The sequence below is a fragment of the Scyliorhinus torazame genome, chromosome 11 (genome assembly GCF_047496885.1).
Source record: "Scyliorhinus torazame isolate Kashiwa2021f chromosome 11, sScyTor2.1, whole genome shotgun sequence".
Lineage (NCBI taxonomy): Eukaryota > Metazoa > Chordata > Chondrichthyes > Carcharhiniformes > Scyliorhinidae > Scyliorhinus > Scyliorhinus torazame.
Window position 1 is genome coordinate 135,437,327 of NC_092717.1, and position 24,310 is coordinate 135,461,636.

Here is a 24,310-nt window from a genome sequence, read left to right on the forward strand (position 1 = left end):
CTCAGCCATTTCCAACATTGCTTTTTTGACATTTGCAGATAGTCACTTTCGATTACATATCATTGCTCAGCATTTCACTGACCTCTGGATGCCATCATCCTGAGTAACCTCGCCCTCTGTTGGTAGCCTTTGTTGGTGTTCTGGTCATTGTTGCATCTGGTTCTCGGCTACCCTCTGATGGTTTCTCTCCAGCTGTAGCAGAGGTAGCAGAAGCACTGGGTGCCCTTGACCCTTCTTGGGCGGGATTCTCTGATCTCTAACGCCGAAATTGCATTCGGTGATCGGCCAGGGAATCACCTTTGACGCCGAAATCGAGGGCGGCGCTGCTTTTGCGATGCTCCACCCCCTCCAAAACGGCGTACACGGCCTCAGGACATCACCTGAGGCACTCCCCCAATGCTCCGCCCCCGATGGGCCGGGTTTCCGAGGGCGTGGGTCACTCATGCTATTTTTTTTCGGGAACCTGGCATGGTGGTTGCTTACTGAGTGTAGCGCCGCCACAGTCGGGGGGGGGAGCCAATCTGTGGGCAGGGGGTGCTTTGGTGGGAGCTGGGGGCACTGGTGGGGGGTGGCAAGCCTAGCCAAAGAGAGGCATTTGGCAGGCTCGGTCCGCGCGCGGTCGACGCCATGTTGCATGGCGTGGCCGCTGCAGGCCGCCGCCGTGCGCATGCGCGGCCACAATCCCGGCAATTCTCCGGCTGTATCCGCAGCTAGAGCCGGGAGCTTTGAGCTGTGTGCCTGCTAGCCCCCCCACCAGATGGAGGATCAGCGGAGGTTTTGCAGTATTTTTTCAAGCGTAAAACGCCACTGTTCCCATGCCGGTGTCAACACTTAATCTCAAAATCGGAGAATCCAGCCCCTAGTCTACCTGAGGTGAACGAAAAACACAAAGCTAGTTAAGATCTGGTCAGCAGAGTCTTTATGGTTCTCCCTGCTGACTTGAGAACTTTTGACCAATGGAGAGCCCTATGCTTTTGGCTGCAATCTGGTCTTCAATTGCTGCACCTTGAACAACTCCATCCTTAACCTGTACTTTAGAGGCCCCTTTGTATTGTCTGTACAGCCACCACCCTCTGACCCTCAGTCAACCATGCCTTGATTCCCACCAATAACCCCACCCCGGCCATTGAATATCCTTCCACCGTCCCACCTTCTCTTGGTCAGTCATGCCCAAGCCCCCTGCACTACCTCCCTCCTTCCCTTAACCATGTCCCATTCCCCTTTCACAGCTGCCACCTGATCTCAATGCATCATTGTCACACTTTCTTGGTTCAACAAAGCTCCCCATACAAGAAAAGCCCCACCTACTCAATCCAAAACCAGCAAGAATATGATCTCACTTGCTGCATGCCTTTGTGAATCTAAAGGAACTTCATTCTTATTTGCTGCAGAATTAATCACACAAGTATAATTTAAGCTGGTAAACTTGTGTTTTAATAATAATTTTTATAATAATCTTTATTGTCACAAGTAGGCTTAACATTGCAATGAAGTTACTGTGAAAAGCCCCATATTCCGATGCCTGTTCGGGTACTCGGAGAGAGAATTCAGAATGTCCAAATTACCTAACAGCACGTCTTTTGGGATTTGTGGGGAGAAGCCGGGGAACCCGGAGGAAACCCATGCATGCACAGGGAGAACGTTCAGACTCCACACAGACAGTGACCCAAGCCGGGAATCGAACCTGGGACCCTGGAGCAGTGAAGCAATAGTGCTAACCGCTGTGCTACCGTGCCGCCTATGAGTATGCACGACATGCTAATGTATTTGTCATAATATACACCAGTATATAACGGTGTAGACACACACTGATGGACATGCAGTGGGACCAATCAGCATACACAACACTGCAGCCAATCACCAGTGAGAGTACATGCAGTATAAAGACAGGGGACAGAAGAGTTCCCGCTCATTCTAATAGCAGCCAGCTCGGAGCACATAGCTCACAGCCTGCAACACAGACAGTCAACATGTGCTGTGTGCATCACCTGGTTAGGACTAGGCAAGGGTCAACAGTTAAAGCTGGTATTGCATTTACCCACAGTTCCAGTATGTTAATATAGTTAACCTTATAACAAAATAGAGTTGCACCACTTCTAGTGTTGGTGACCTGTTTGTGATCCAGAACACCCAACACATCAGTATTAAAAATAGTTTCCTGCCCCTTGTCGTCAGTAAGCATGATCCACCTTCAATCAGCTGCCACTTAATTAATTACTTACAGCCCAGTATTGCGAAGCTGACATTTCAACTCCCGCCTTGTTACCCCAGTCCCGATAGCAGCAAATTGGCCATTGACTTGAAGGGATGCAGCACAGATTCAGCAGAATAATACTGAAACTAAAAGAGTTAAATTCTGAAGTTAGGATGAATAAAATTGGCTTGTTTTCCCTTCATCATAGAAAATTGGTGTGGAATTCAATCAAGGTGCAAAATGTTGCCCTTTGATAAGAAATGCAGAGAAATTATTTTCTTGTGGGGAATGGAGGATGAGGGGACATCATTTAAATTCCAACTGAACAATTTTGGAGGGAAGTCTGGAAGCACTTTTTCATACAAAGACTAGTTGTCGTCTGGAATTTTGCTCACCGAAAAGGCTGTGGAAACTTGGACAATGGGAGCTTTTACAATTGAGGTTTACATGTGACAATAAATAAATTAAATCAAATTGTTGATAGCTTGGGGAATTAGGGGATTGGAACTAACGCAGGTAAATGGATTTCAGGTGTACATCAGCCATAATCTATTAAAATAGCAGAGCAAGCTTGACGGGCTGAATGGCTTATTCATCATGCTTTTATGTTCCTGTGCGTGTGGGAGGTAGGTTAAGGAATGCCAGTGGAGCAGTGGTCCAGGAAGGGGACCGGGGGAAGAGAAATCCAGTTTGCAGGTTAAGGCAATGGTAGGCTTTTATGCCCACTTGGCCCCACCTCTACCACAACCAACCAATGTCATTTCAGGGAATATTACAGCGAAAAATGTGTGTGGTTTGACCCCGAAATGCTAGTCTAGCTTCCCATCATAAACAGTCTCTTTGGGTTTAATACATCTGTGTCATATAAATTTAATATGATATGAAGTCAATAGTCTGGAATTTGACACTTTATATGGCAGCCTTTTGCCATAAATGCCTTACACTGATATTTTGGATGGCAGGGTCTTGCTTTCCACCATCGGAAGAATCAGCGAGGAACACTCTCTTGAGTACCCCACAGCCGTTGCACGCTTGAACAAGCATTAAGTGGCACCTCTCTCAGGAGGACGTCCCACCTTGGAGAGCTGATCGCCAATCTGATTGGGCAGCACGGTAGCACGGTGGTTAGCACAGTTGCTTCACAGCGTAAGGGTCTCAAGTTCGATTCCCGACTTGGGTCACTGTCTGTGCGGAGTCTGCAGAACTCCATGTGTCTGCGTGGGTTCCCTCCGGGTGCTTCGGTTTCTTCCCACAGTCCAAAGATGTGCAGGTTATGTGGATTGGCCATGATAAATTGCCCTTAGCAATTTATCAAAAAAGGTGAGGTGGGGTTACTGGGTTACAGGGATAAGGTGGAGGAATGGGCTTAAGTAGGGTGCTCTTTCCAAGAGCCGGTGCAGACTCGATGGGCCGAATGTCCTCCTTCTGCACTGTAAATTCTATGATTGGTTATCAACTGACCAGTCCCTGCAGCGACAGCGCTGCTGTGGACAGAAGTAGAAACGCAGGAGGAGAAATGAGGCTAACTCCAGGAGGCTGTGGATCAGTTATGTTTAAGGGTCCCTGGGCGAGAAGGGCGGGGAAGGCCGGAGGTGTGTGGGGGAGGGGGAGGGGAAGGCATCAAGATGGCGATTGGGGGGGGGTGGGCGGCAGAGGTAATCAGACCTTAAGTGGAGGCACCCAATTTCAGAAGGGGATTTCTGATGGGGGCACCCTCATCCCTTCGTACCCAGGAAGTAACTTTGTCGTTAATTGGTCTTCCCCCAAGGACATGAGTTCTTCCTGCCAGTCCACTAATTGAGGCATTAATTGGTCACTCAAGGATCTCAATTGGGGCAAGGCTGAGTTTCATGTGCAAGGCCTTTCCCGCCCCTGCGTAAAATCATTTGTGGTTGGGATCAGCAGACACCTGGAGGGAATCCTCCCCTTCAGTTTCATGGTACCTCTCTATGCAGCCCCCCCCCCCCCCCCCCGCCCACCCACACCCCACCCACACTCCCCAGCCTAAAAACCTGCTGGTGGGAGAGCGTAAAATTCTAGTCATGTATGGTTTTATTCATCACAGGACACCCATGTATGGTTAGAGATTGAGACAAGCTCTTCATCCCAGCAGGATGAAGACAACAGCCCAGATTTGGGGATGAGTGGCAATATGACACTTGTTCATTTCACTCTGACAGGTCAGTTTTTGCAGGCTTTGAGTGGAGACTTGCTGTCATCGGGCACCTGTCCCAGTGCAGTGCCTTATAGAGACCATCTTCGAAAATGTACTTTTCAGAGTCAGAGAGGTTGTTTGGGAGTTGCTACTTATTGTCACAAGTAGACTTACATTTACACTGTAATGAAGTTACTTTACAAAACCATTAAAAAATCACTTATTCCTGAACACGCAAGCCCTAAATGTCTGCTCTGGTTAGTGAGTTACCAGTGAGTAAACAAACACAGCACCGTCATGCAGCTCCATTGATGTACATACTGCATTTCTCAGCAAAGTACTATTGTGAGGTAATGCATTTTGGAAGGCCTAATACAGGTAGGGATTATACAGTGAATGGTAGAACCCTCAAGAGTATTGACAGTCAGAGAGATCTAGATGTACAGGTCCACAGGTCACTGAAAGGGGCAACACAGGTGGAGAAGGTAGTCAAGAAGGCACACAGCAAGCTTGCCTTCATTGGCCGGGGCATTGAGTATAAAAATTGGTAAGTCATATTGCAGCTGTATAGAACCTTAGTTAGACCACACTTGGAGTATAGTGTTCAATTCTGGTCACCACACTACCAGAAGGATGTGGAGGTGCAGAAGAGATTTACCAGGATGTTGCCGGGTATGGAGGGCATTAGCTATGAGGACAGGTTGAATAAACTTGGTTTGTTCTCACTGGAACGAAGGAGCTCGACAAAATTATGAGGGGCATAGACAGAGTAGATAGTCAGAGATCTTTTCCCAGGGTAGAGGGATCAATTACTAGGGGGCATATGTTTAAGTTGCGAGGGGCAAGGTTCAGAGGAGATGTATGAGGCAAGTTTTTTTACACAGAGGGTAGTGGGTGCCTGGAACTCACTGCTGGAGGAGGTGGTGGAATCAGGGACGATAGTGACGTTTAAGGGGCATCTTGACAAATACATGAATAGGATGGGAATAGAGGGACACAGACCCCAGAAGTGTAAAATTTTTTAGTTTAGATGGGCAGCATGGTCGGTGCAGGCTTAGAGGACCGAAGGGCCTGTTTCTGTGCTGTACTTTTATTTGTTCTTTGCTCTTGTTCTTTGTAGTGTATCTGTGGCGGAGCATGGTAACTTGAACTGCAACTTTGAATTTATGTGTTTAACTATGCACTCCTAAATGATTTTCATCATAAAAGGATAAATGCTGAGGGCCTCACTGTTACTCACAATATAAAATCCAGGCCAGTATATTAGAATCATAGAATCCTTACAATGCACACGGAGACCATTCATCCCTTTCATTCTGCACCTACCCTCCAAAAGAGGGTTACCTAGGTGTACTTATCACCACCGCACCCTATCCCCATAACCTTGTTACCTAACCTGTACATTCCTGGGCACTAAGAGGCGATTTAGCATAGCCTATCCATCTAAGCTGCACATCTTTGGACTGTGGGAGGAAACCAGAGCACCCAGAGGAATCCCAGGCAGACATGGGATAACATACAAGCTCCACACAGTCGTGGCTGAAATCAAACCCGCTGTGAGGCAGCAGTGTTAACTACTCTGCCACCATGCTGGCCAATATTAATGGACATGAATCTAAATGAGTACTAGAATTTTATTCTGACAATGTGACAAAATTGTATCAGGAAATTTGCATCCATTTTTATTTGGCTGAATGTTATATGATGTACTTATGGAAATTATAAATACCAGCAGATGTCTTATGATCACAGTAGTCTGGGCTATCCATTCTCTTCTTACTGGAGAGGAATTAGAAGAAGGGATTAAAAGAAACACAGGATTGCATGGTGCTGGATACAATCTCCTTTACTCTTCTCACTTCATGTGCATCTCTGCCCTACCTCAGTGAAACTGGGAGACCCTCTCCATCCTCCCTTGATCGACCAACTTATTTATCTGAACCCCTTTGCCTTATCTAGTTCTATATTTAGTCCTTTGAATAATGTCCCTAACCATAAATGCCTTCCCCTCCTCTGCACTCCTGGCCAATCGTGAATGTGAGGCCATTGATTTGCAAATTAACAGCCCCTAGAAAGCACCTGGTGGTCTGCCAATACATCAGTTTTGCTGAAGCTACTTGGAGTGCTACTTTATGATCACAAGTGCATTATGTCATCGAACAAAACCTATTATTGTCTGCTTAGATGGAATTGTTTAGAACTGATCAGAACATTATAACTATGACATGTCAGGGAAATCGACCAAGCACAACAAAAACACAAACCAAATCAGCCTAATAGCTAAAAGTGGTTTGCATTGCTCATTTGCTGCAGATCATGTTATATAATAAAAATTATATCATAGATTATCATAGAATTTACAGTGCAGAAGGAGGCCATTCGGCCCATTGAGGTCTGCACCGGCTCTTGGAAAGAGCACCTTACCCAAGGTCAACACCTCCACCCCATCCCCATAACCCAGTAACCCCACCCAATACTAAGGGAAATTTTGAACACTAAGGGCAATTTATCATGGCCAATCCACCTAACCTGCACATCTTTGGACTGTGGGAGGAAACCGGAGCACCCGGAGGAAACCCACGCACACACGGGGAGGATGTGCAGACTCCGCACAGACAGTGACCCAAGCCGGAATCAAACCTGGGACCCTGGAGCTGTGAAGCAATTGTGCTATCCACAATGCTACTGTGCTGCCCCGTATATACGTCGCAATATCATAGGTGGAATTTTAAATGACTTCCACGTCCCAAACCCATGCCTAAGCTGTGTCACACTCTGCTATATTCTCGAAGTGCTGCAAGAGAAAAGAGATGTAAGTGCCTCACATTTGGATTTCTTACAAACATGATGAGAGTTTAATAGGAGATGTTACTCATACTATATAAAATGGAGAACTGGAAACCTGCACAAAACACTGCTGACATCGCTGCAGATCACATGACATTTTATCCAGCAGATAGTTACATGGGTAAGATGGGTATAGAGGGTTATGGGCCAAGTGCGGGCAACTGGGACTAGCTTAATGGTAAAAACTGGGCGGCATGGACTGGTTGGGCCGAAGGGCCTGTTTCCATGCTGTAAACTTCTATGATTCTATGATTCTATAACGCACTCACAAAACAATTTTCAAATTCAAATGGCCTAAATTGTCAGGAGCTGTCCAATTAGAGGTGCCAAGTGCCTCCAGGAGGTGGGTGCTGTCTGTCTAGTCCCAGCAACAAAGGAAGGCAGCAGCCATGTTGGAGACTGCTACTGTCTTATTGATTTGTGGAAGCAGCTCCTGGGAAAGCCATGAGGTCAGAAAGACAAATTGATAATTAAAACACCTTCACATTTTGGAATATACTGAGAATTCAAAATTTTTCTTCGATGTCTCTGCATATAAGCCTTAAACATCTTTCAAAATCCTTTCACCACTGCTGCTCCCTATTATTTTCATATTCCCAACATCAGCCACCAACCGAATCACCAGCCTACACATCGCATGAAGTTCATAATCATTCCATAATCAACTAAGTACTTTGGAAATAGAGAGCCAGATTTTCATGATAGACTTGAGAATCAAGTTGGGATCATCTCCTGACGTGATTCTGCCTCCTGTGTAAACCTGCAAACGCATTAGTCAGGGTTGGGCTGGAGTCTTGTTAGCTGCCTCCCAGAGGAAGTGGGAATGGAGGTAGGTGGATCCCAAGATTCACTGGAACATCAGCTCAGTTCAGTGGATAACTATTAGGCCTTCTAGTTCTCAGCTTTCACCTCTTCAACCAGCCTCTCTGCAACCCTTTGCCCACTTTATACCACCTCCATAACCCATCCATACCAACTCGGATCTCCTTGCCGCCTGTATACACCTCATATCTTCCATGACCCTAGTAACCCTCCATACCCACACACCCAGTATCCACTATGGACAGCATTCATGTACCTGTAATAACAAATGGGAAATGTTTGAAATGCATGTGAAATAAATAAACAATTATCCTTTCAAACTCCACTTGAAGAAAATGCTCCTTTTAAAATATCATAAAATGACAATCAACACATGGGCATTCTAACTTCAATTGAAAAGTACTCACTCCTAACTACTCATACATCTGTCAAAATAAACAAATAGCCATTCAAAAACCTCCTCAAAACACTTCAATCTTAATAACTGCACACAAGACTATAAATTAAACAAAGCTCCTTAAACAGTCTCCTAGGCAGTTGTGTTATCACTTCCTGCTAAGCTAAAATTAGTGCTGTTTAGAACTCAGCCAAATATTCATAATAAGATTCCATTGCTCATCAGCTCAAACAACCCCTGCAGAGTTCAATATAATAGAGCCTTTGAAGTTGACACCTGTTCAGTCTCTTTCAAAAGATTGACACATGGAATTTCAATCAAAGAAGTCAGACATAGGTTCTGAGTTTTTCAAGGCTTAACAGATGTCTAGACTTTAAAAGCTGTATAATTCAAAGAACAGAGTCCATATGACACATTAATATATGATGCACAATAATGTTGAATACAGAAGAGCACTGCATCCTTTGGAGAAAGTTCTCAAATGCATCTGAACACTCACACAAAGCTGGTTAATTTAATGATCACTTACCTTCTCGGGATTGAGCCCAGTGATCAATAACTGCATCAAAAACATACTTAGTTTAACATACTGTTATGGGCAAGGCATTTTCAGAACCCCAAAATGTATCATGGAGTTCAACCAACCTCTCCCTTTAATGGATTGTTGCTTTTGAAGCACACGGCTTGTTCTCCAGGTGTGATATTACAATTATGGCCACGTGGTTTTTTAAAAAAAAAAATGTTTATTCCATGAACTCAAATTAACCTATTAAATAAACATTGGATCTCTTAACACCCCTTACTTCAAAGATAACCCCGAAAATAATACAACACTGAATAATCCCTCAAAATGTTCCTTCAAACATCTAAAAGGCTTCAAACCTTCAAAACAGTAATACACCAGGTCACAGAATATATATATATTTCTGTTTGATGGCAGAGATATATCAGTTTGGTTGACTTCAGCTCCAGACCCTTGCTTTTCTTCCTCCAGCTCTCTGAAAACACACAGACACACACAAGCTGCTTTTTCAAACTGAAACCAAAAGCAGAAGTGAGCTCAGCTCCCCCCAACCTCTGACATCACTTCAGTAATATCATCTCCATTCCTTAAAGGTGCATTGCTTAAACATCCATTTCCTAAAGGTACTCTCACACCTCTCCCTAAGAAAAAAAATAAACCATCAACTTCAAGATGGTATCATTTTTCACCTTTGCACCATCAATTAAGAAATGCACACAGTAAAAACACTTTACTGGTTCAAAAAAAACAACACACGCAAACAGGTATAATAATAAAGTCCATTTTTCCCGTTCTTTTTCCTCCAACCAAAAACCTTCTCGATTGACAGTCTCTTTGAACAAGAAAGTCTCTGCACAATCCATCCATTCCTCTACTCCTCGGCATTTCTCTTTAGAATCAGTTACTTTAGTTCAATCTGACCACAAAGCCCCTTGCAATTCTCCAATACAGGAGCATTGCTGATCACAGCATCAGTATGGTACCATCAGTATGATGAGCTCCATTGACTGCAACCCACTTCAATTATGCCATTTCTAAGCATACTCTCAATCTCTCTGTTAACCTGTGCCAATTTTAAAGGATTAAGTCTACATGGATGTTGTTTGATAGGAACAGCATTTCCCACATCTACATCATATATAGTCATTTTAGTACTTCCCAATTTATCTTTACAACCTTGCCCATGTGATATCAATAACTCTTTCAGGTCAGTTCGTTTTTTTCTCTGGAAGGTAACTTAACAATTCATCCCAATTTTTAAGAACATCCTAATTTTCCAATTTAATTTGAGGTATGTCAAATTCACAGTCATCTGGATTTGATTCATCACTCTGAGTTAGAATCATTAAAACCTCCTTTTTCTCTCCTTCCCGTTCAACGTACCTTTTAAGCATATTCACATGACACACTTGGTGAGTCTTCCTTCCATTTGTTGTTTTTACCACATAATTCACCTCACTTAATTTCCTTTCAATTTGATACGGTCCACAAAACCTAGCTTTTAAAGGCTCACCTACCACTGGTAACAACGCTAAAACTTTATCCCTACTGGCAAAACTACGAACTTTGGATTTCTTGTCCGCTACCCATTTCATCACATTTTGTGCAACTTTCAAATGTTGTCTAGCCAATTCACCTGCTTGATTTAATCGTTCCCTAATATTTGACACGTAATCCAATAATGTAATTTCTGATTTCTCACCCACCAATTTTTCAAAAATCAATTTAAGTGGTCCTCATACCTCATGACCAAAAATTAGTTCAAAAGGACTAAATTTGGCAGACTCATTCAGTGCACCCTAATTGCAAACAATACGAATGGAATTCCTTTATCCGAATCCTCTGGATAATCTTGACAATACGCCCTCAACATTGTCTTTAATGTCTGATGCCACCTTTCTAACGCTCCCTGCGATTCTGGATGGTACGCAGTTGATTTAAATTGTTTTATTCCTAAGCTATCCATAACTTCTTTGAATAACTTAAGTAAAATTTGATCCTTGATCCAATTGAATGTCTGTGGGTAGTCCATATCTAGTAAAGAATTTAAGTAACTTCTCCACAATCCTTTTAGCTGTAATATTATGTGCTGGAATGGCCTCTGGAAACCTAGTAGACACATCCATTATACTCAAAAGATATTGATTCCCACTTTTTGTTTTAGGAAGCGGTCCTACACAATCAATTAGGACCCTCATAAAAGGTTTCTCAAATGTTGGAATGGGAATTAAGGGCGCTGGTTTTATCACTGCTTGAGGTTTCCCTATCACTTGACATGTGTGACATGATTGACAAAATTTAACTACATCTTTATGTAGTCCAGGCCAATAAAAATGTTTCTGGATTTTAGCTTGAGTTTTCCTTATTCCCAAATGACCTCCCACTGGTACGTCATGTGCAACTTGCAATACCTCCCTTCTATACCCTACTGGAAATACTACTTGATGAACTTCTGCCCACTTTTCATCCGCCTGCATATGTACAGGTCTCCATTTTCTCATCAAGTCATCACTTTTATGGTAATAACACTCTGGTATACTCTCAGATTCCTCTTCCGTATATGCTTTCTGATATATCTGTTTTATTTCTACATCTTTCTGTTGTAACTCCGCCAATTTTCCTGAACTAAAAATATCCGCTTCATCCTCCACCTGTTCTTGTTCTTTTTCAACCATCTGATCAAAAATTGTTTCTGATAATTGCACTTCATCTTCATCTTCACTCTTTGATTTCTCCTCTTGTCTTAACCTGTGACTTTGCGACCTTGTTACTACACAATCCGGAAAAATCCCAGGATATTCGTACTTCAACCCTTCAGTTGTCTGATTTCCACTGGCTTATCAACCACAGTAGGCATCACTCACACCTGCGATCCGGCTATATAATTCCCCAAGATAAACTGTATTCCTGGACAAGATAGTTTATCTATTACTCCTACTACCGCTTCACCACTCTTCATTGGACTTTCCAACCTTACCTTATATAATGGAGCGCTACTCCTCTCACCCTGAATTCCACATATCACCACCTTTTCTGGCAACATTCTTCCCAGACTACATAATTCCTCATCTCTTACCATTAACTATTGACTAGCCCCTGTATCTCTTAAAATTGTGACTTCTTTACCTGCTCCTCCTGATACACATGAGTAAATTTTACCCACACAAGTAAATTCTTTAAAGACATCTGGCACCTTCTTAACAGTTACTTCTTGAACAGGCTGTACAATCAATTGCACCTCCTTCGCTTCCCTTGGGCTTTGCTTTACCACTCTAACAAATACCACTGTCTTATCCTGTTTTACCACATCAGCCTTTCCAGTGCTTTTCTTCAACCACCAACACTGTGACTTTACATGGCCTAGTTTATTACAGTGAAAACATTTGAAACTTTTCATTTCTTTTCCACCCTCCTGGATTTCGTTTTTAATCTGAGGTACACTCTCTTTATTGTCTCCCATCAGATCACCTTTACCTTTACCACTTGAGTATTTCTCATGTCCCCAGTTTCTATCCCTCACTGGCTGAAACTGATGTCGGAAACCAATCTTTGATTTATGAACTAATTCATAATAATCTGCCATTTCTGCTGTTAATCTCGCAGTTTTAACCCTCCGTTATTCCACATGAGTTCTCACTACATCAGGAATTGAATTTTTAAACTCCTCCAAAAGTATAATTTCTCTGAGAGCTTCATAGGTTTGGTCTATTTTCAAAGACCTTATCCACCTATCAAAATTACTTTGTTGAGCCTTTCAAACTCCATGTATGTTTGACCAAATTGTTTCCTTAAATTTCTAAACCTTTGTCTGTAAGCTTCAGGCACTAGCTCATATGCACTTAAAATGGATTTCTTCACCTCCTCATACATTCCAGATACCTCCTCCGGTAGTGATGCAAACATTTCACTAGCCCTACCTACCAGCTTTGTTTGAATCAGTAATACCCACATGTCCTGTGGCCATTGCATTTGTTTAGCTACTTTCTCAAATTAAATGAAAAAGGCGTCTACCTCCTTCTCGTCAAACCTTGGCAATGCTTGGACATATTTAAATAGATCCCCACGTCTTCTACTATGATGCTCTGTCTCATTATCCTCATCCATCTCCTCCAACTGTACGTGTCCCTTTACGTCTGCCAATTTTAAATGATTTTCATGTTTCAGAGCCATTTTCCGAAGTTCAAACTCTCTCTCTTTTTCCCTTTCCTCTCTATCTCTTTCTTTGTTACTTTCTTCTCTCTCCTTTTCTTTTTCCTCTCTATCTCTATCTCTTTCTTTTTCTTTCATTGCATCTTCAAGCCGCTTTAATTCTTTTTCATATTCAAGTTGCTTTAATTCATGTTCAAATTGCTTAATCTGCAACTGGAGCTTTGCCATATCTAATGTATCACAGGCAAACGTAAATGCGCAGATACCGCGTTAAGTACCACATCTTTTTGTATTTTGCTAGGCAGTGTTAACTGCAATGCTTTTGCCAAACCTAACAGTCTGTATTTACTCTCTGTCCATAAGGTATCACGTGTTACCGCGTCCAACCCCAAAAATGTCTGAGCCTCTGAAAGAGCCATTGTTCACAATGCTCTCCCCACTTAAACTAAAATACCACACCGGAAAAGCAATAATCCTTCACTGTCTTTAAGTTCACAAAAGCCAATCCAATAGGTAGACTTTTATCCCGGAGAAGCCCCCAATTGTTATGGGAGAGGAGCTTTCAGAACCCCAAAATGTATCATGGAGTTCAACCAACCTCTCCCTTTAATGGATTGTTGCTTTTGAAGCACACGTCTTGTTCCCCAGGTGTGATATTACAATTATGGACATGTGGTTTTTAGAACAAAACAATGTTTATTCCATGAACTCAAATTAACCTATTAAATAAACATTGGATCTCTTAACACCCCTTACTTCAAAGATAACCCCAAAATAATACAACACTAAATAATCCCTCAAAATGTTCCTTCAAACATCCAAAAGGCTTCAAACCTTCAAAACAGTAACACACCTGGTCACAGAATATATATATTTTCTGTTTGATGGCAGAGATATATCAGCTTGGTTGACTTCAACTCCAGCACCTTGCTTTTCTTCCTGCAGCTCTCTGGAAACACACAGACACACACAAGCTGCTTTTTTCAAAGTGAAACCAAAAGCAGAAGTGAGGTCAGCTCCCCCCAACCTCTGACATCACTTCAGTATTATGCTCATTTCCATTCCTTAAAGGTACATTGCTCCATTTCTTAAAGGTACTCTCACATGACAATGCAGCATTTATTTATGTAATTTGAAATTGACAAGTGTTTTTTAAATGTACTTCTCAAATGGTTCCTAACTCCATAATAGGCTTGCCCAAGGATTGACAAACTGAATTCCTTGACAGGTTTCAGAGAGACTTCAGGAACCTTCTTGCCATGTGGAAAATTTCAAATTCAGGGTAATTCAACAGATAAATCCTTATTTCAGCCAATCACTATTTTTTATGAAAGCATGCAACATTTCAATCATGTTTGCAAGGTGACTAAGTCTGGCAGCTAAATATTTTTACAATCCCAGTTGATGTTATAACTGGATGGAAAGATCCCAGAATGGAACCCTGGCTCAAAAAAACATTAGCTTTCACTTTTTTAATTTAATGCAGAGGAACAGAGTCACAGGACCACTAATAACATTGAATAGCAAGAAAAAAAATAATTTATTAAACAAAAAAAAATGGATTATGCTGCTCTACTCCTTTACTTCCCCTTACCTGAAGAATTGTGTACCCATTTTAAGATTAACATGGATTACACCTTAGTTTACAAAGTACACCTTAAACTACAATAGTCCCATTAACACACAAAGGCTCTTTGAAGCACACAAGGTGACTGTGGCAAGCCACACCCGTCTCTGAACCCAAGTGGATGTCTGTGGGTTTCTGCTCAAAATCCATAGAATAGAATGAATCCTTAGAATCTCTACAGTGCAGAAGAAGGTAATTTGGCCCATCGAGTCTGTACTGACCCTCCGAAAAAGCACTTTACCTAGGCCCACTCCCTCACCTATTCCCCATAACCCCGCACATTGATCATGGCCAATCCACCTAACCTGCAGCTCTTTAAACTGTGGGAGGAAAAGAGGGTAGCCTATGGATTCTATGAAAATCCCCCCCAGATGATCCTTGATACCATGAGCCATGTTGTCTCACAACTCTGGCTTACACACGAGTGATTTCAAATTCTGCTTTCAAAAGTCACACTTTCAAATCTTCTTTTAAATTATCCTTTCCCTCCAATGCTTCCATCAAGGTTTTACTTTCAGGTTTTAGACATCTCCTTCCAGGTTTCCTTTGTCTTAAAGGTTTTTACGTGACATTTGAGGTCCAACCACTAATTTCCACAATTATTTCCAATAATGTCTCCTAAACTGTTGTAATTTCTCCAAAACATTAACGCACTGCAAATATCTTTCTGGTTCTTCTGTTCCATCAACTCATGATTTCTTGAGAACTGCTCTTTATTACTCTAGCTTCGGTAACTTCTTTTATGTTTTTGACATCAGTTTTTTCAGCCATGAATCCATTGTATGGCTTTTCTTCTGGCAAGACTGAGAGAGATGTCCCATCTTTTGCCTTCCAAAAACAACTGCTTCTTGCAAAACTGTCAGAACTGCCTTCTCTGTCACTACCTATCTCTAACTGTGATCAAATTAGCTAATCTAAAACTGAAAAGGTTCTCTACCTTATGAAGCCCCAGTTGCTAAGCAACCACTGCTGGTTTATTTATTCTTCCTGTCATAGCCCTCTCTAAGCACAATAGAATCACAGTTTGAATTTAAACCAACCCCCACACATAAAGCCACCTTTATCCAGCATGACTCTAATAGTTTTTACCTTTCCAGGCACAGTTACATTAAATTAAACCCACTTAAAACTATACCTTGGGCTGGATTCTCCATCCCAGCACACCCAGAATGCGTTCCCAGATGGGATGGAGAATTGGGCGTCGGGGGAAGATCAGGATCAGTGGTGCTTGACCCCCCCCCCCACTCACTGGTGGCATGAATGGGGTCCACAATGCGCGCTGGAAGTGGGATGTAAATAAATGCAAATGGCCTATTTGCATCTATTAAGCATGCATGGAAGCTCATTCTCCAGCCTCCCTTGATTCTCCGGTCCCCATGGCTGGGAATCACGTGAGTGCAGATCACTTGTGGTCTCAGCAATCTTGAACCCGATGTGGTGGACCTCAGAGTGGACCAGAGGGGCAACGGCTCCCCTTGGCCCACCACGAGGTCCACCACGCCAGGGCCACACTGGTAGATACCATCTGAGCCCATCCGAGGGCCAGCCCCCAATAATACACTGCCCTACCACCCCCACCCCCCCTTGCAGACCACCCCACATACCACTCGCAGGGACCCATATAATGGGGGACCCCCCAGGGACCCCTGTGGTAGGGGGACCACCACAGGGACCAAAGGAACCCCCTACACAGACACCCCTCCATGTGTCCATTCTTTTAAGGAGAGCAGCTGTGCCTTAATCTGATTCCCACAGATCCATTATCTGCAAGGCATTCATAGTTGTGGCGTGAGTGACAGCTTGTAAAAAACATTTACAGCTTTGATCCATTCATAACCTTTCATGCTTCAGTGGTAAAACCCCAATGTTTGTAAACATTGACCACATCAAAGAGAGGTAAGTGCATTCCTAGCATAAGGGGCTGGTTTAGCACACTGGGCTACATCGCTGGCATTTAAAGCAGACCAAGGCAGGCCAGCAGCACGGTTTAATTCCCGTACCAGCCTCCCCGAACAGGCGCCGGAATGTGGCGACTAGGGGCTTTTCACAGTAACTTCATTTGAAGCCTACTTGTGACAATATGCGATTTTCATTTTTCATTTTCAAGTGCGTTCCAATCACTCAAGTGTGTGATTTCACTACACTTCCCTCTCTTTGAGGGTCTAGGGTTTATTGACTCATGCCTGAGTCCTATCACTGAAAATGAAACATTTGCACTGAGTGAGCCTAACTGTCTGTTTGACATTTGAGGGCCTGTGAGAAGAACTGTGTCCAGATGGGGAAAATCACCATGCCACTGGACGGAAGGTTCAAGAATGTAAGATGCAAGGTGGTGAAGAACATAATATTCAAATCAGTGACAAGTGCAGATGTAACATGTGATAATGACCCCCAAATACCTGTGCCTAACTTCACCTGTCCCTATGCTGTGCCCCTACAGCCCGTTAGCCTTGCAAACTCTCCCACTATGTCTTGGTTTATTCCCAGGATGTACATCAGAGTACACTGGCCTGCTGCCTTCTATGTCCTGTTGTTTGAGATGCCCTTTGTAGTTGTCCTCTAGAGGGCCGGAACTGGTGTTCTTGAGTCACCCTGTTCTGCCCACTGCACATGAGTTGCGTTGGTCTCAGGAAGCAGGGATTCAGATTGGTTTGTTTCTTCCAGGGTCTCCTGGATGGAAGGCCCCAGGATGTACCACAGCGGATCCTCCTCGCTCCTGGTGCTCATGGGTCCTTGGGATGGAGGAGCACGTGGAGTGAGCGCCAGAAGCCTGCCATTGCTGGAATTCTGCTTTTGTCTGCACCATGTAGTTGAATCCCTCAGCCATGGTCCTCTGCCATGCTTTGGAGACCTTCCGTCATGAATCTGATGATTTGACCCAGGCTTTCCACTGCAGATGCCCCACTTGCAGTGTTGGTCGGAGTGCCACACAACGCTGGCAACATCTCCTGGGACAGAAGAATTTGGGACTTCTTCATTTGTCTTGCAATCACATGAATGTTGTGGACAACCGCACAAGCAGCTGAGGAACAAACGTATTCAAGGTTGGGGCACACCTAAATCATCAGATTCATGACGGAAGGTCTCCAAAGCATGGCACACCTAAATCCTGGGATCCAGTAGATCTCCGACTGTCCGATCCAGGGGATGTTCCTGCCTCCACCTGATGTGCATCAGAAGATGTGTGGTGCTCACCAGATAGCAACCCAGAAGCCTGTCTGCTAATTTCACCCACTAAGTTTTGTGATGGTGGGTGTGCCGCCTCATCCTTGTCCGCCTCCAAGATCTCCTCTGAGGTGGTTTCAAGGTTGGGTGGTGGGACACAGCTCGTAAAGCAAGGGACAAAGCAAGGGCCATGGTTTTAGTATGTGGCCTGGTCAAGGGTATGGACTACACAGAACTCACTTGCGACTGGCCATCTGCATTGAGGTGCAGTGGCTCCTCTCTTTTCTCTTGCCGGCCTACTGCATGCCCAACTTGCTCTCAGCACAAACCCACCCCTGCGAGTTCCATGGCTCTCTCCTCGTACAGAGTCAGGATCCTCAGTGCGGGCATCCCAGCACCTGTCTTCACTCACTCACAGTGGTTGTGGGCGAGCTTTTCCTGCAGGAACACAAATGGGGAGAGTGTGAGCTGGACAGCTGGTGGGTCAGATGTCATTGATTCCTGGCATGTGCACTTAAGCAGGGAGGACCTGTGAGGAGGAATGTTTGAGGGAGGGTGTTTGAAGACTCTTGTGGGAGGTCGGGTGCTGAGGTCCTGTGGGGTGGTGGCATGTGGGATCAGGATGACATTCCGGGGGGTGATGGGAGAGTGGAGTGCAGAGAGTAGAAAGCCTGGCTGATCGTAGTAGATAATTTAATTTTCTTCTACATTGCACTCATCCTCTTGGCAAATGGCCCTGACCAGTGCTGCCACCATTTCATAGGTGGGATTTGTCACCTTGATGGAGGGCCTCCTCCCAGCCTAAGGATATATTGTAGCCCTCCCCTCCTCCAAAACATCCAACAAATGGCTGATGGCCCCCTCCGTAAATCTAGGAGTTGCCGTCCTCCTAACTTAAATGAGAGCAAGTGCTGTGGAGTACTCAAAGCAAGAGTAGGAAGGCACTGCAGGTGTTCCCTACGGTCATCTCCCTGCAAACAGGTATGCCGTTTTGGATACTGTCGGGGGAGTTGGCTCACCAGGGAAAGGCAGCAGCAGCCAGGTTCATGGCACCGTGGCTGGCTCTGCTGCGCAGGACGGCAGGAAGAAGAATGGCAGGACTATAGTGATAGGGGACTCAATCGTAAAGGGAGTAGACAGGCGGTTCTGCGGACGCAATCAAAACTCCAGGATGGTATGTTGCCTCCCTGGTGCAAGGGTCAAGGATGTCTCGGAGCGGCAGCAGGACATTCTGGGGGGGGGGGGGGGGGGGGGGGGAGGGTGAACAGTCAGCTGTTGTGGTACACATAAGCACTAACGATAGAGGTAAATAATGGGTTGAGGTCCTACAAGCTGAATTCAGGGAGTTAGGAGTTAAGCTAAAAATTAGGACCTCAAAGGTAGTAATCTCAGGATTGCTACTGGCGCCACGAGCTAGTCAGAGTTGGAATGTCAGGATAGATAGGATCAATGTGTGACATGAGAGATGATGCAAGAGGGAGGGATTCAAATTCCCGGGGCAATGGAACCGGTTCTGGGGGAGATAGGACCAGTACAAACCGCACCTGGGCAGGACTGGAACCGATATCCTAGGGGGGTGTTTGCTGGTGCTGTTGGGGAGGGTTTAAACTAATGTGGGAGGGGGATGGGAACTGATGCAGGAAGTCGGAGGAAAGTAAAACGGGGCCAGAAACAAAAAGCAGTGAGGGGGAAAGTGTAAGGCAGAGAAGCCATAGTCAAAAATCAAAAAGGGTCACAGTACAGTGTTTGTGACTGAGGAGAATGTGAAAAGGGAGGTAGTCAATGCAGGATTGAGGGTGTTGTACCTAAATGCGCGCAGTATACGGAACAAGGTAAATGAGCTTGTTGTGCACGTTGAAATTGGTCGGTACGATGTTGTGGGCATCACAGAGACATAGCTGCAAGGGGTTCAGGGCTGGGATCTAAATATCCAAGGATATACGTCCTATCGAAAGGACCGGCAGATGGGCAAAGTGGGCGGGGTTGCATTGTTAGTAAGGAATGAAGTTAAATCGATAGCAAGGAGCGATATACGATCAGAAGATCTCTGTGGGTAGAGTTGAGGAATCACAAAGGTAGAAAGACCCTGATATGAGTTACGTACAGGCCCCCTAGCAGTAGTAAGAATGTGCGGCAGAAAATAAATCAGGAGATCGAAAAGGCATGTAAAAAAGGCAATATTACAATAATCATGGGGGACTTCAATATGCAGGTGGACTGGGAAAACCAGGTTGGTAGTGGATCCCAAGAAAAGGAATTTGTGAAATGTCTAAGAGATGTTTTTTGGGAGCAGCTTATGACAGAGTCTACAAGGGATCAGGCAATTCTGGATTTGGTGATGTGTAATGAGGCAGACTTGATTCGGGAATTTAAGGTGAAGGAACCCTTAGGGAGCGGTGACCACAATATGATAAAATTTACTCTGCAGTTTGAGAGGGAGAAGCTGCAATCAGATGTAACGGTATTATAATTAAATAAGGGTAACTACAAAGACATGAGGGAGGAGCTGGCCAGAGTTGATTGGAGAAGGAGCCTAGCACGGAAGACACTGGACCAGCAATGGCAGGAGTTTTTGGGGGTTATTAGGGAGGCACAACAGAAATTCATCCCAAGGAGGAGGAAACATGCTAAGGGGAGGACAAGGCATCCATGGCTGACGAGGGATATCAAGGACAGCTTAAAAGCTAAAGAAAAAGCATACAAAGTGGCGAGGGTTAGTGGGATGTCAGAGGATTGGGAATCCTTTAAAAGCAAGCAGAGGACAACTAAAAAAGCAATAAGGGGGAGAAGATGAATTATGAGCTAGTAGCTAGTAATATAAAGGAAGATAGGAAGAGATTTTTTTCAATATATAAAAGGTAAGAAAGAGGCAAAAATTGATATTGGACCACTGGAAAATGTAGCTGGAGAAGTAATAATAGGAAAGAAAGAAATGGGAGATGAATTGAATAGTTACTTTGCATCAGTCGTCATGGTGGAAGGCATCAGTGGGATGCCAGAGCTCCAGGAGAACCAGAGGCAGAGGTGAGTGCAGTGACCATTACTAAGGAGAAGGTTCTGGGGAATCTGAAAGGTGTGAAGATGGATAAGTCACCTGGACCGGATGGACTACACCCCAGGGCTCTAAAAGAGATCGCTGAGGAAATTGTGGAGGCATTGGTGATGATCTTTCAGGAATCACTGGAGGCAGGAAGGGTCCCAGAGGACTGAAAAGTGGCTAATGTAACATCACTGTTTAAGAAGGGAGGAAGGCAGAAGATGGGAAATTATAGGCCGGTTAGCTTGATTTCGGTCATTGGTAAGATTTTAGAGTCTGTTATTAAAGATGAGATCGCGAAGTGCATGGTAAAATAGGACTGAGTCAGCACGGCTTTGTCAAAGGGAGGTCGTGTCTGGCAAATCTGTTAGAGTTCTTTGAGGAGGTAACAAGGAAGTTAGACAAAGGAGAACCAGTGGACGTGATTTATTTAGATTTTCAGAAGGCTTTTGACAAGGTGCCGCATAGGTGACTGTTAAATAAGTTGCATGCCCATGGTGTTAAGGGTAAGATCCTGGCATAGAAAGAGAATTGGCTGACTAGCAGAAGGCAGAGAGTGGGAATAAAGGGGTCTTTTTCCGGATGGCAGCGGTGACTACTGCTGTGCCTCAGGGGTCTGTGCTGGGACCACAACTTTTCACACTATACATTAATGACCTGGAAAAAGGAACTGAAGGCACTGTTGCTACGTTTGCAAATGATATAAAGATCTGTAGAGGGACATGTAGTATTGAGGAAGCAAGGGGGCTGCAGAAGGATTTGGACAAGCTGGGAGAGTGGGCAATGAAGTGGCAAATGTAATGCAATGTGGAAAAGTGTGAGGTTCTGCACTTTGGGACCTCCTAAATAGTGCCCCAGATTGGTCGCGTGCCCAACCTGGACCGCCCGCCCAAAAATAGCATGAGGCCCCCCCTGCCCTCCAATCGGCCCGCCCCTAACTGTGGTGGCCGCGGACTGAGTGCACAGCCACCACGCGAGTAACTCGACCGGCAGGACCATCTTAGATCCATGCCATCGGGACTTCGGCCGGTCGGGGGCGGAGAATGGCGGGGCGGGCCTCCAGCAATGGCGGCAGGTAGGGGATATGCGGCACATACACTCCGAGTACGCCACTTTTCAGGGGCCGGAGGATTGAGGAACCAGCACTGGTCCCGATTCCATGCTCGGAAATGGATTCTCCGCCCTGGCACCAGACCCAATTTTGCCATCGGGGTACGGAGAATCCAGCCCAGGATTTCAGGGAGTGAACATCTCTCAACTCTGCCTGAAGAAAGACTAGACAGGTCAAGAGCTACAAAGAGGCAGGCTTCCTAAACTACAAGTCCAGGTAATCAGCACGGTAGCATTGCGGATAGCACAATTGCTTCACAGCTCCAGGGTCCCAGGTTCGATTTCCGGCTTGGGTTACTGTCTGTGTGGAGTCTGCACATTCTCCCCGTGTGTGCGTGGGTTTCCTCCAGGTGCTCCGGTTTCCTCCCACAGTCCAAAGATGTGCGGGTTAGGTGGATTGGCCATGCTAAATTGCCCATAGTGTCTAGAGTTAAGTGAACAGAGATCAAGGTATTGTTTAGAAGAATTCAAGAAAGAGTAAATAAAGTGTTCTGAATTAAAGAGGCCGCTGCAGTAACCAGATTTAATGTGGAACGGCAAACTTCAAAGGTAAAATAAATGTCTGATGCCATTTTAATGCAGTCTGGGAATCAGTAGGTAAAGCTATTGTGAGCAGTTTGCACAACGGTCAATACAAATAAATCGTAAAGGGCTTGGTGTATAATCCTGGACTGGAATTGCTGTTAAAATTGGAGTGAAACCTTTGTTAAAAAGTGTAATTTGGAAGACCTGGTCTGGATTTTGGAATGCAAACCGCTAAGGAAAGTTAAAATATGAGAGAAAGTTTTAAAGCGTGTTTTTGGGAGTGGAGTTCGGAAAGTCTCCCATGACAATCATCTGGGGGGATTGTGAGGAGACATCCACAGACATTCACTGGGGTTCGGAGTGGAGAGTGTATTTGCCCAGTCATGTTGTGTGCTTAATAGGGATTTTGTGTTAATTACACCATTGTAGATTAAGATGTGTTTTGTTGACCCTAAAACCTGTGTGTAATTATTAAGCTGAGGGGGGAGTATAGGAGTATTGTATCATAATCCAATTTTTTCGTTCTTAATTTTGTGAGGGCCACGAAGAATCCAGCACGAGTTTTAAGGATACAAAGTAATAACATTTATTTACAATGACATATATATGTATATATATATAACAGCAGCAGCAACTTCCCTTGCTGCACACTTCTTCCTGCTGTTTCCAAACTGGCCAGCTTTATTTATACTAGGAGTTTACTAATGGTTTCTCCACCCCCTCATTGGGGAATCTCATACTCCCACAGGATTGTGAGATTGTCATTAGTCCCCAGCCAATGGTAGGTAGGCAGGTTATAACACTTAATAAATCTTTTTCCTTGTTAGAACTACTTAGCGGGTCATATGACTCTGTTCCTCCATGTTTCATTTTTAAAAAGTTACGGGCTGGATTCTCCATCCCACCGCGCCACATTTCTGTTTCAGCACGCCGTTACACCGGCTGGTCAATGGGGTTTCCCATTGTAGGGCAGCCCCACGGCGTCGGGAAACCCCCAATTGAGGCAAATTGAGCATCCCGCCGGCAGAGAATCCAGCCCACGGTCTTTTTAGCCAGGATTCCATTCTGGATATTCCCATCCAGCTATAACATCAACTGGGACCTTAATATTTACTGAATGATGGTGCATGCTCAAAGGGGGGGGAGGGGGGGGGCAATAGCCTATTCTGTTCCCAAATGTTGTTTTCTTGAATTATACTGTTCAATGTCAAACATGTTTTTATTATTATTTCAAGGCTGTTTGGCACACCACAGAATATTGACCTGTGGCCAGCCCTGATGGTTGAAGATATAATTCCTGGGACAAGAGTGGGACCTACCCTGATGTGTCTGTTTGTCACTCAATTTAAAAGGCTGAGGGATGGTGACAGGTAAGATACTTTTAAGATGATGAATAGAGGATATGGAATGTGGCATTGATAGATCAAAAACATAGTAAGTTCTTTGTCTTGCAGGTATTTTGGAAGTTAACCATAGAGTTGAAGTATTAACCATGTTAGTTTGTTTTCACGTTTTGCTTACAACTATATCTTTTGATCAGATATTAAAATGAGCAGTATTAGTGAATGAATAATTAAGATATTCTGATGGAATTTACTAGTGCATCTGTGTGAAATAATTTTCATGTTTACTATGATGGTAGTATTATCACACACATCGGTTTCAACCCATTGAAATATTTTTACATTTTGGTGACTTTTATCAAGATCATTAAAACAGTCAGCCCAGATTTTAAATTTTGGCAATAGCTTGAACACAA

The 24,310-nt window shown here is 44.2% G+C and overlaps 1 protein-coding gene across 4 annotated transcripts in view; it reads left to right on the forward strand.

Annotated features, from left to right (window-relative positions):
• Positions 1 to 24,310, forward strand: part of LOC140385541 (peroxidasin homolog) — a 757,374-nt gene that overhangs the window by 639,925 nt on the left and 93,139 nt on the right. For all 4 annotated transcript variants that reach the window (XM_072467791.1, XM_072467793.1, XM_072467792.1 and 1 more), the window contains one exon: positions 23,787 to 23,921. In XM_072467791.1, coding sequence (XP_072323892.1) covers positions 23,787 to 23,921 — 135 coding nt within the window. The remainder of the gene's footprint in view (positions 1 to 23,786; positions 23,922 to 24,310) is intronic.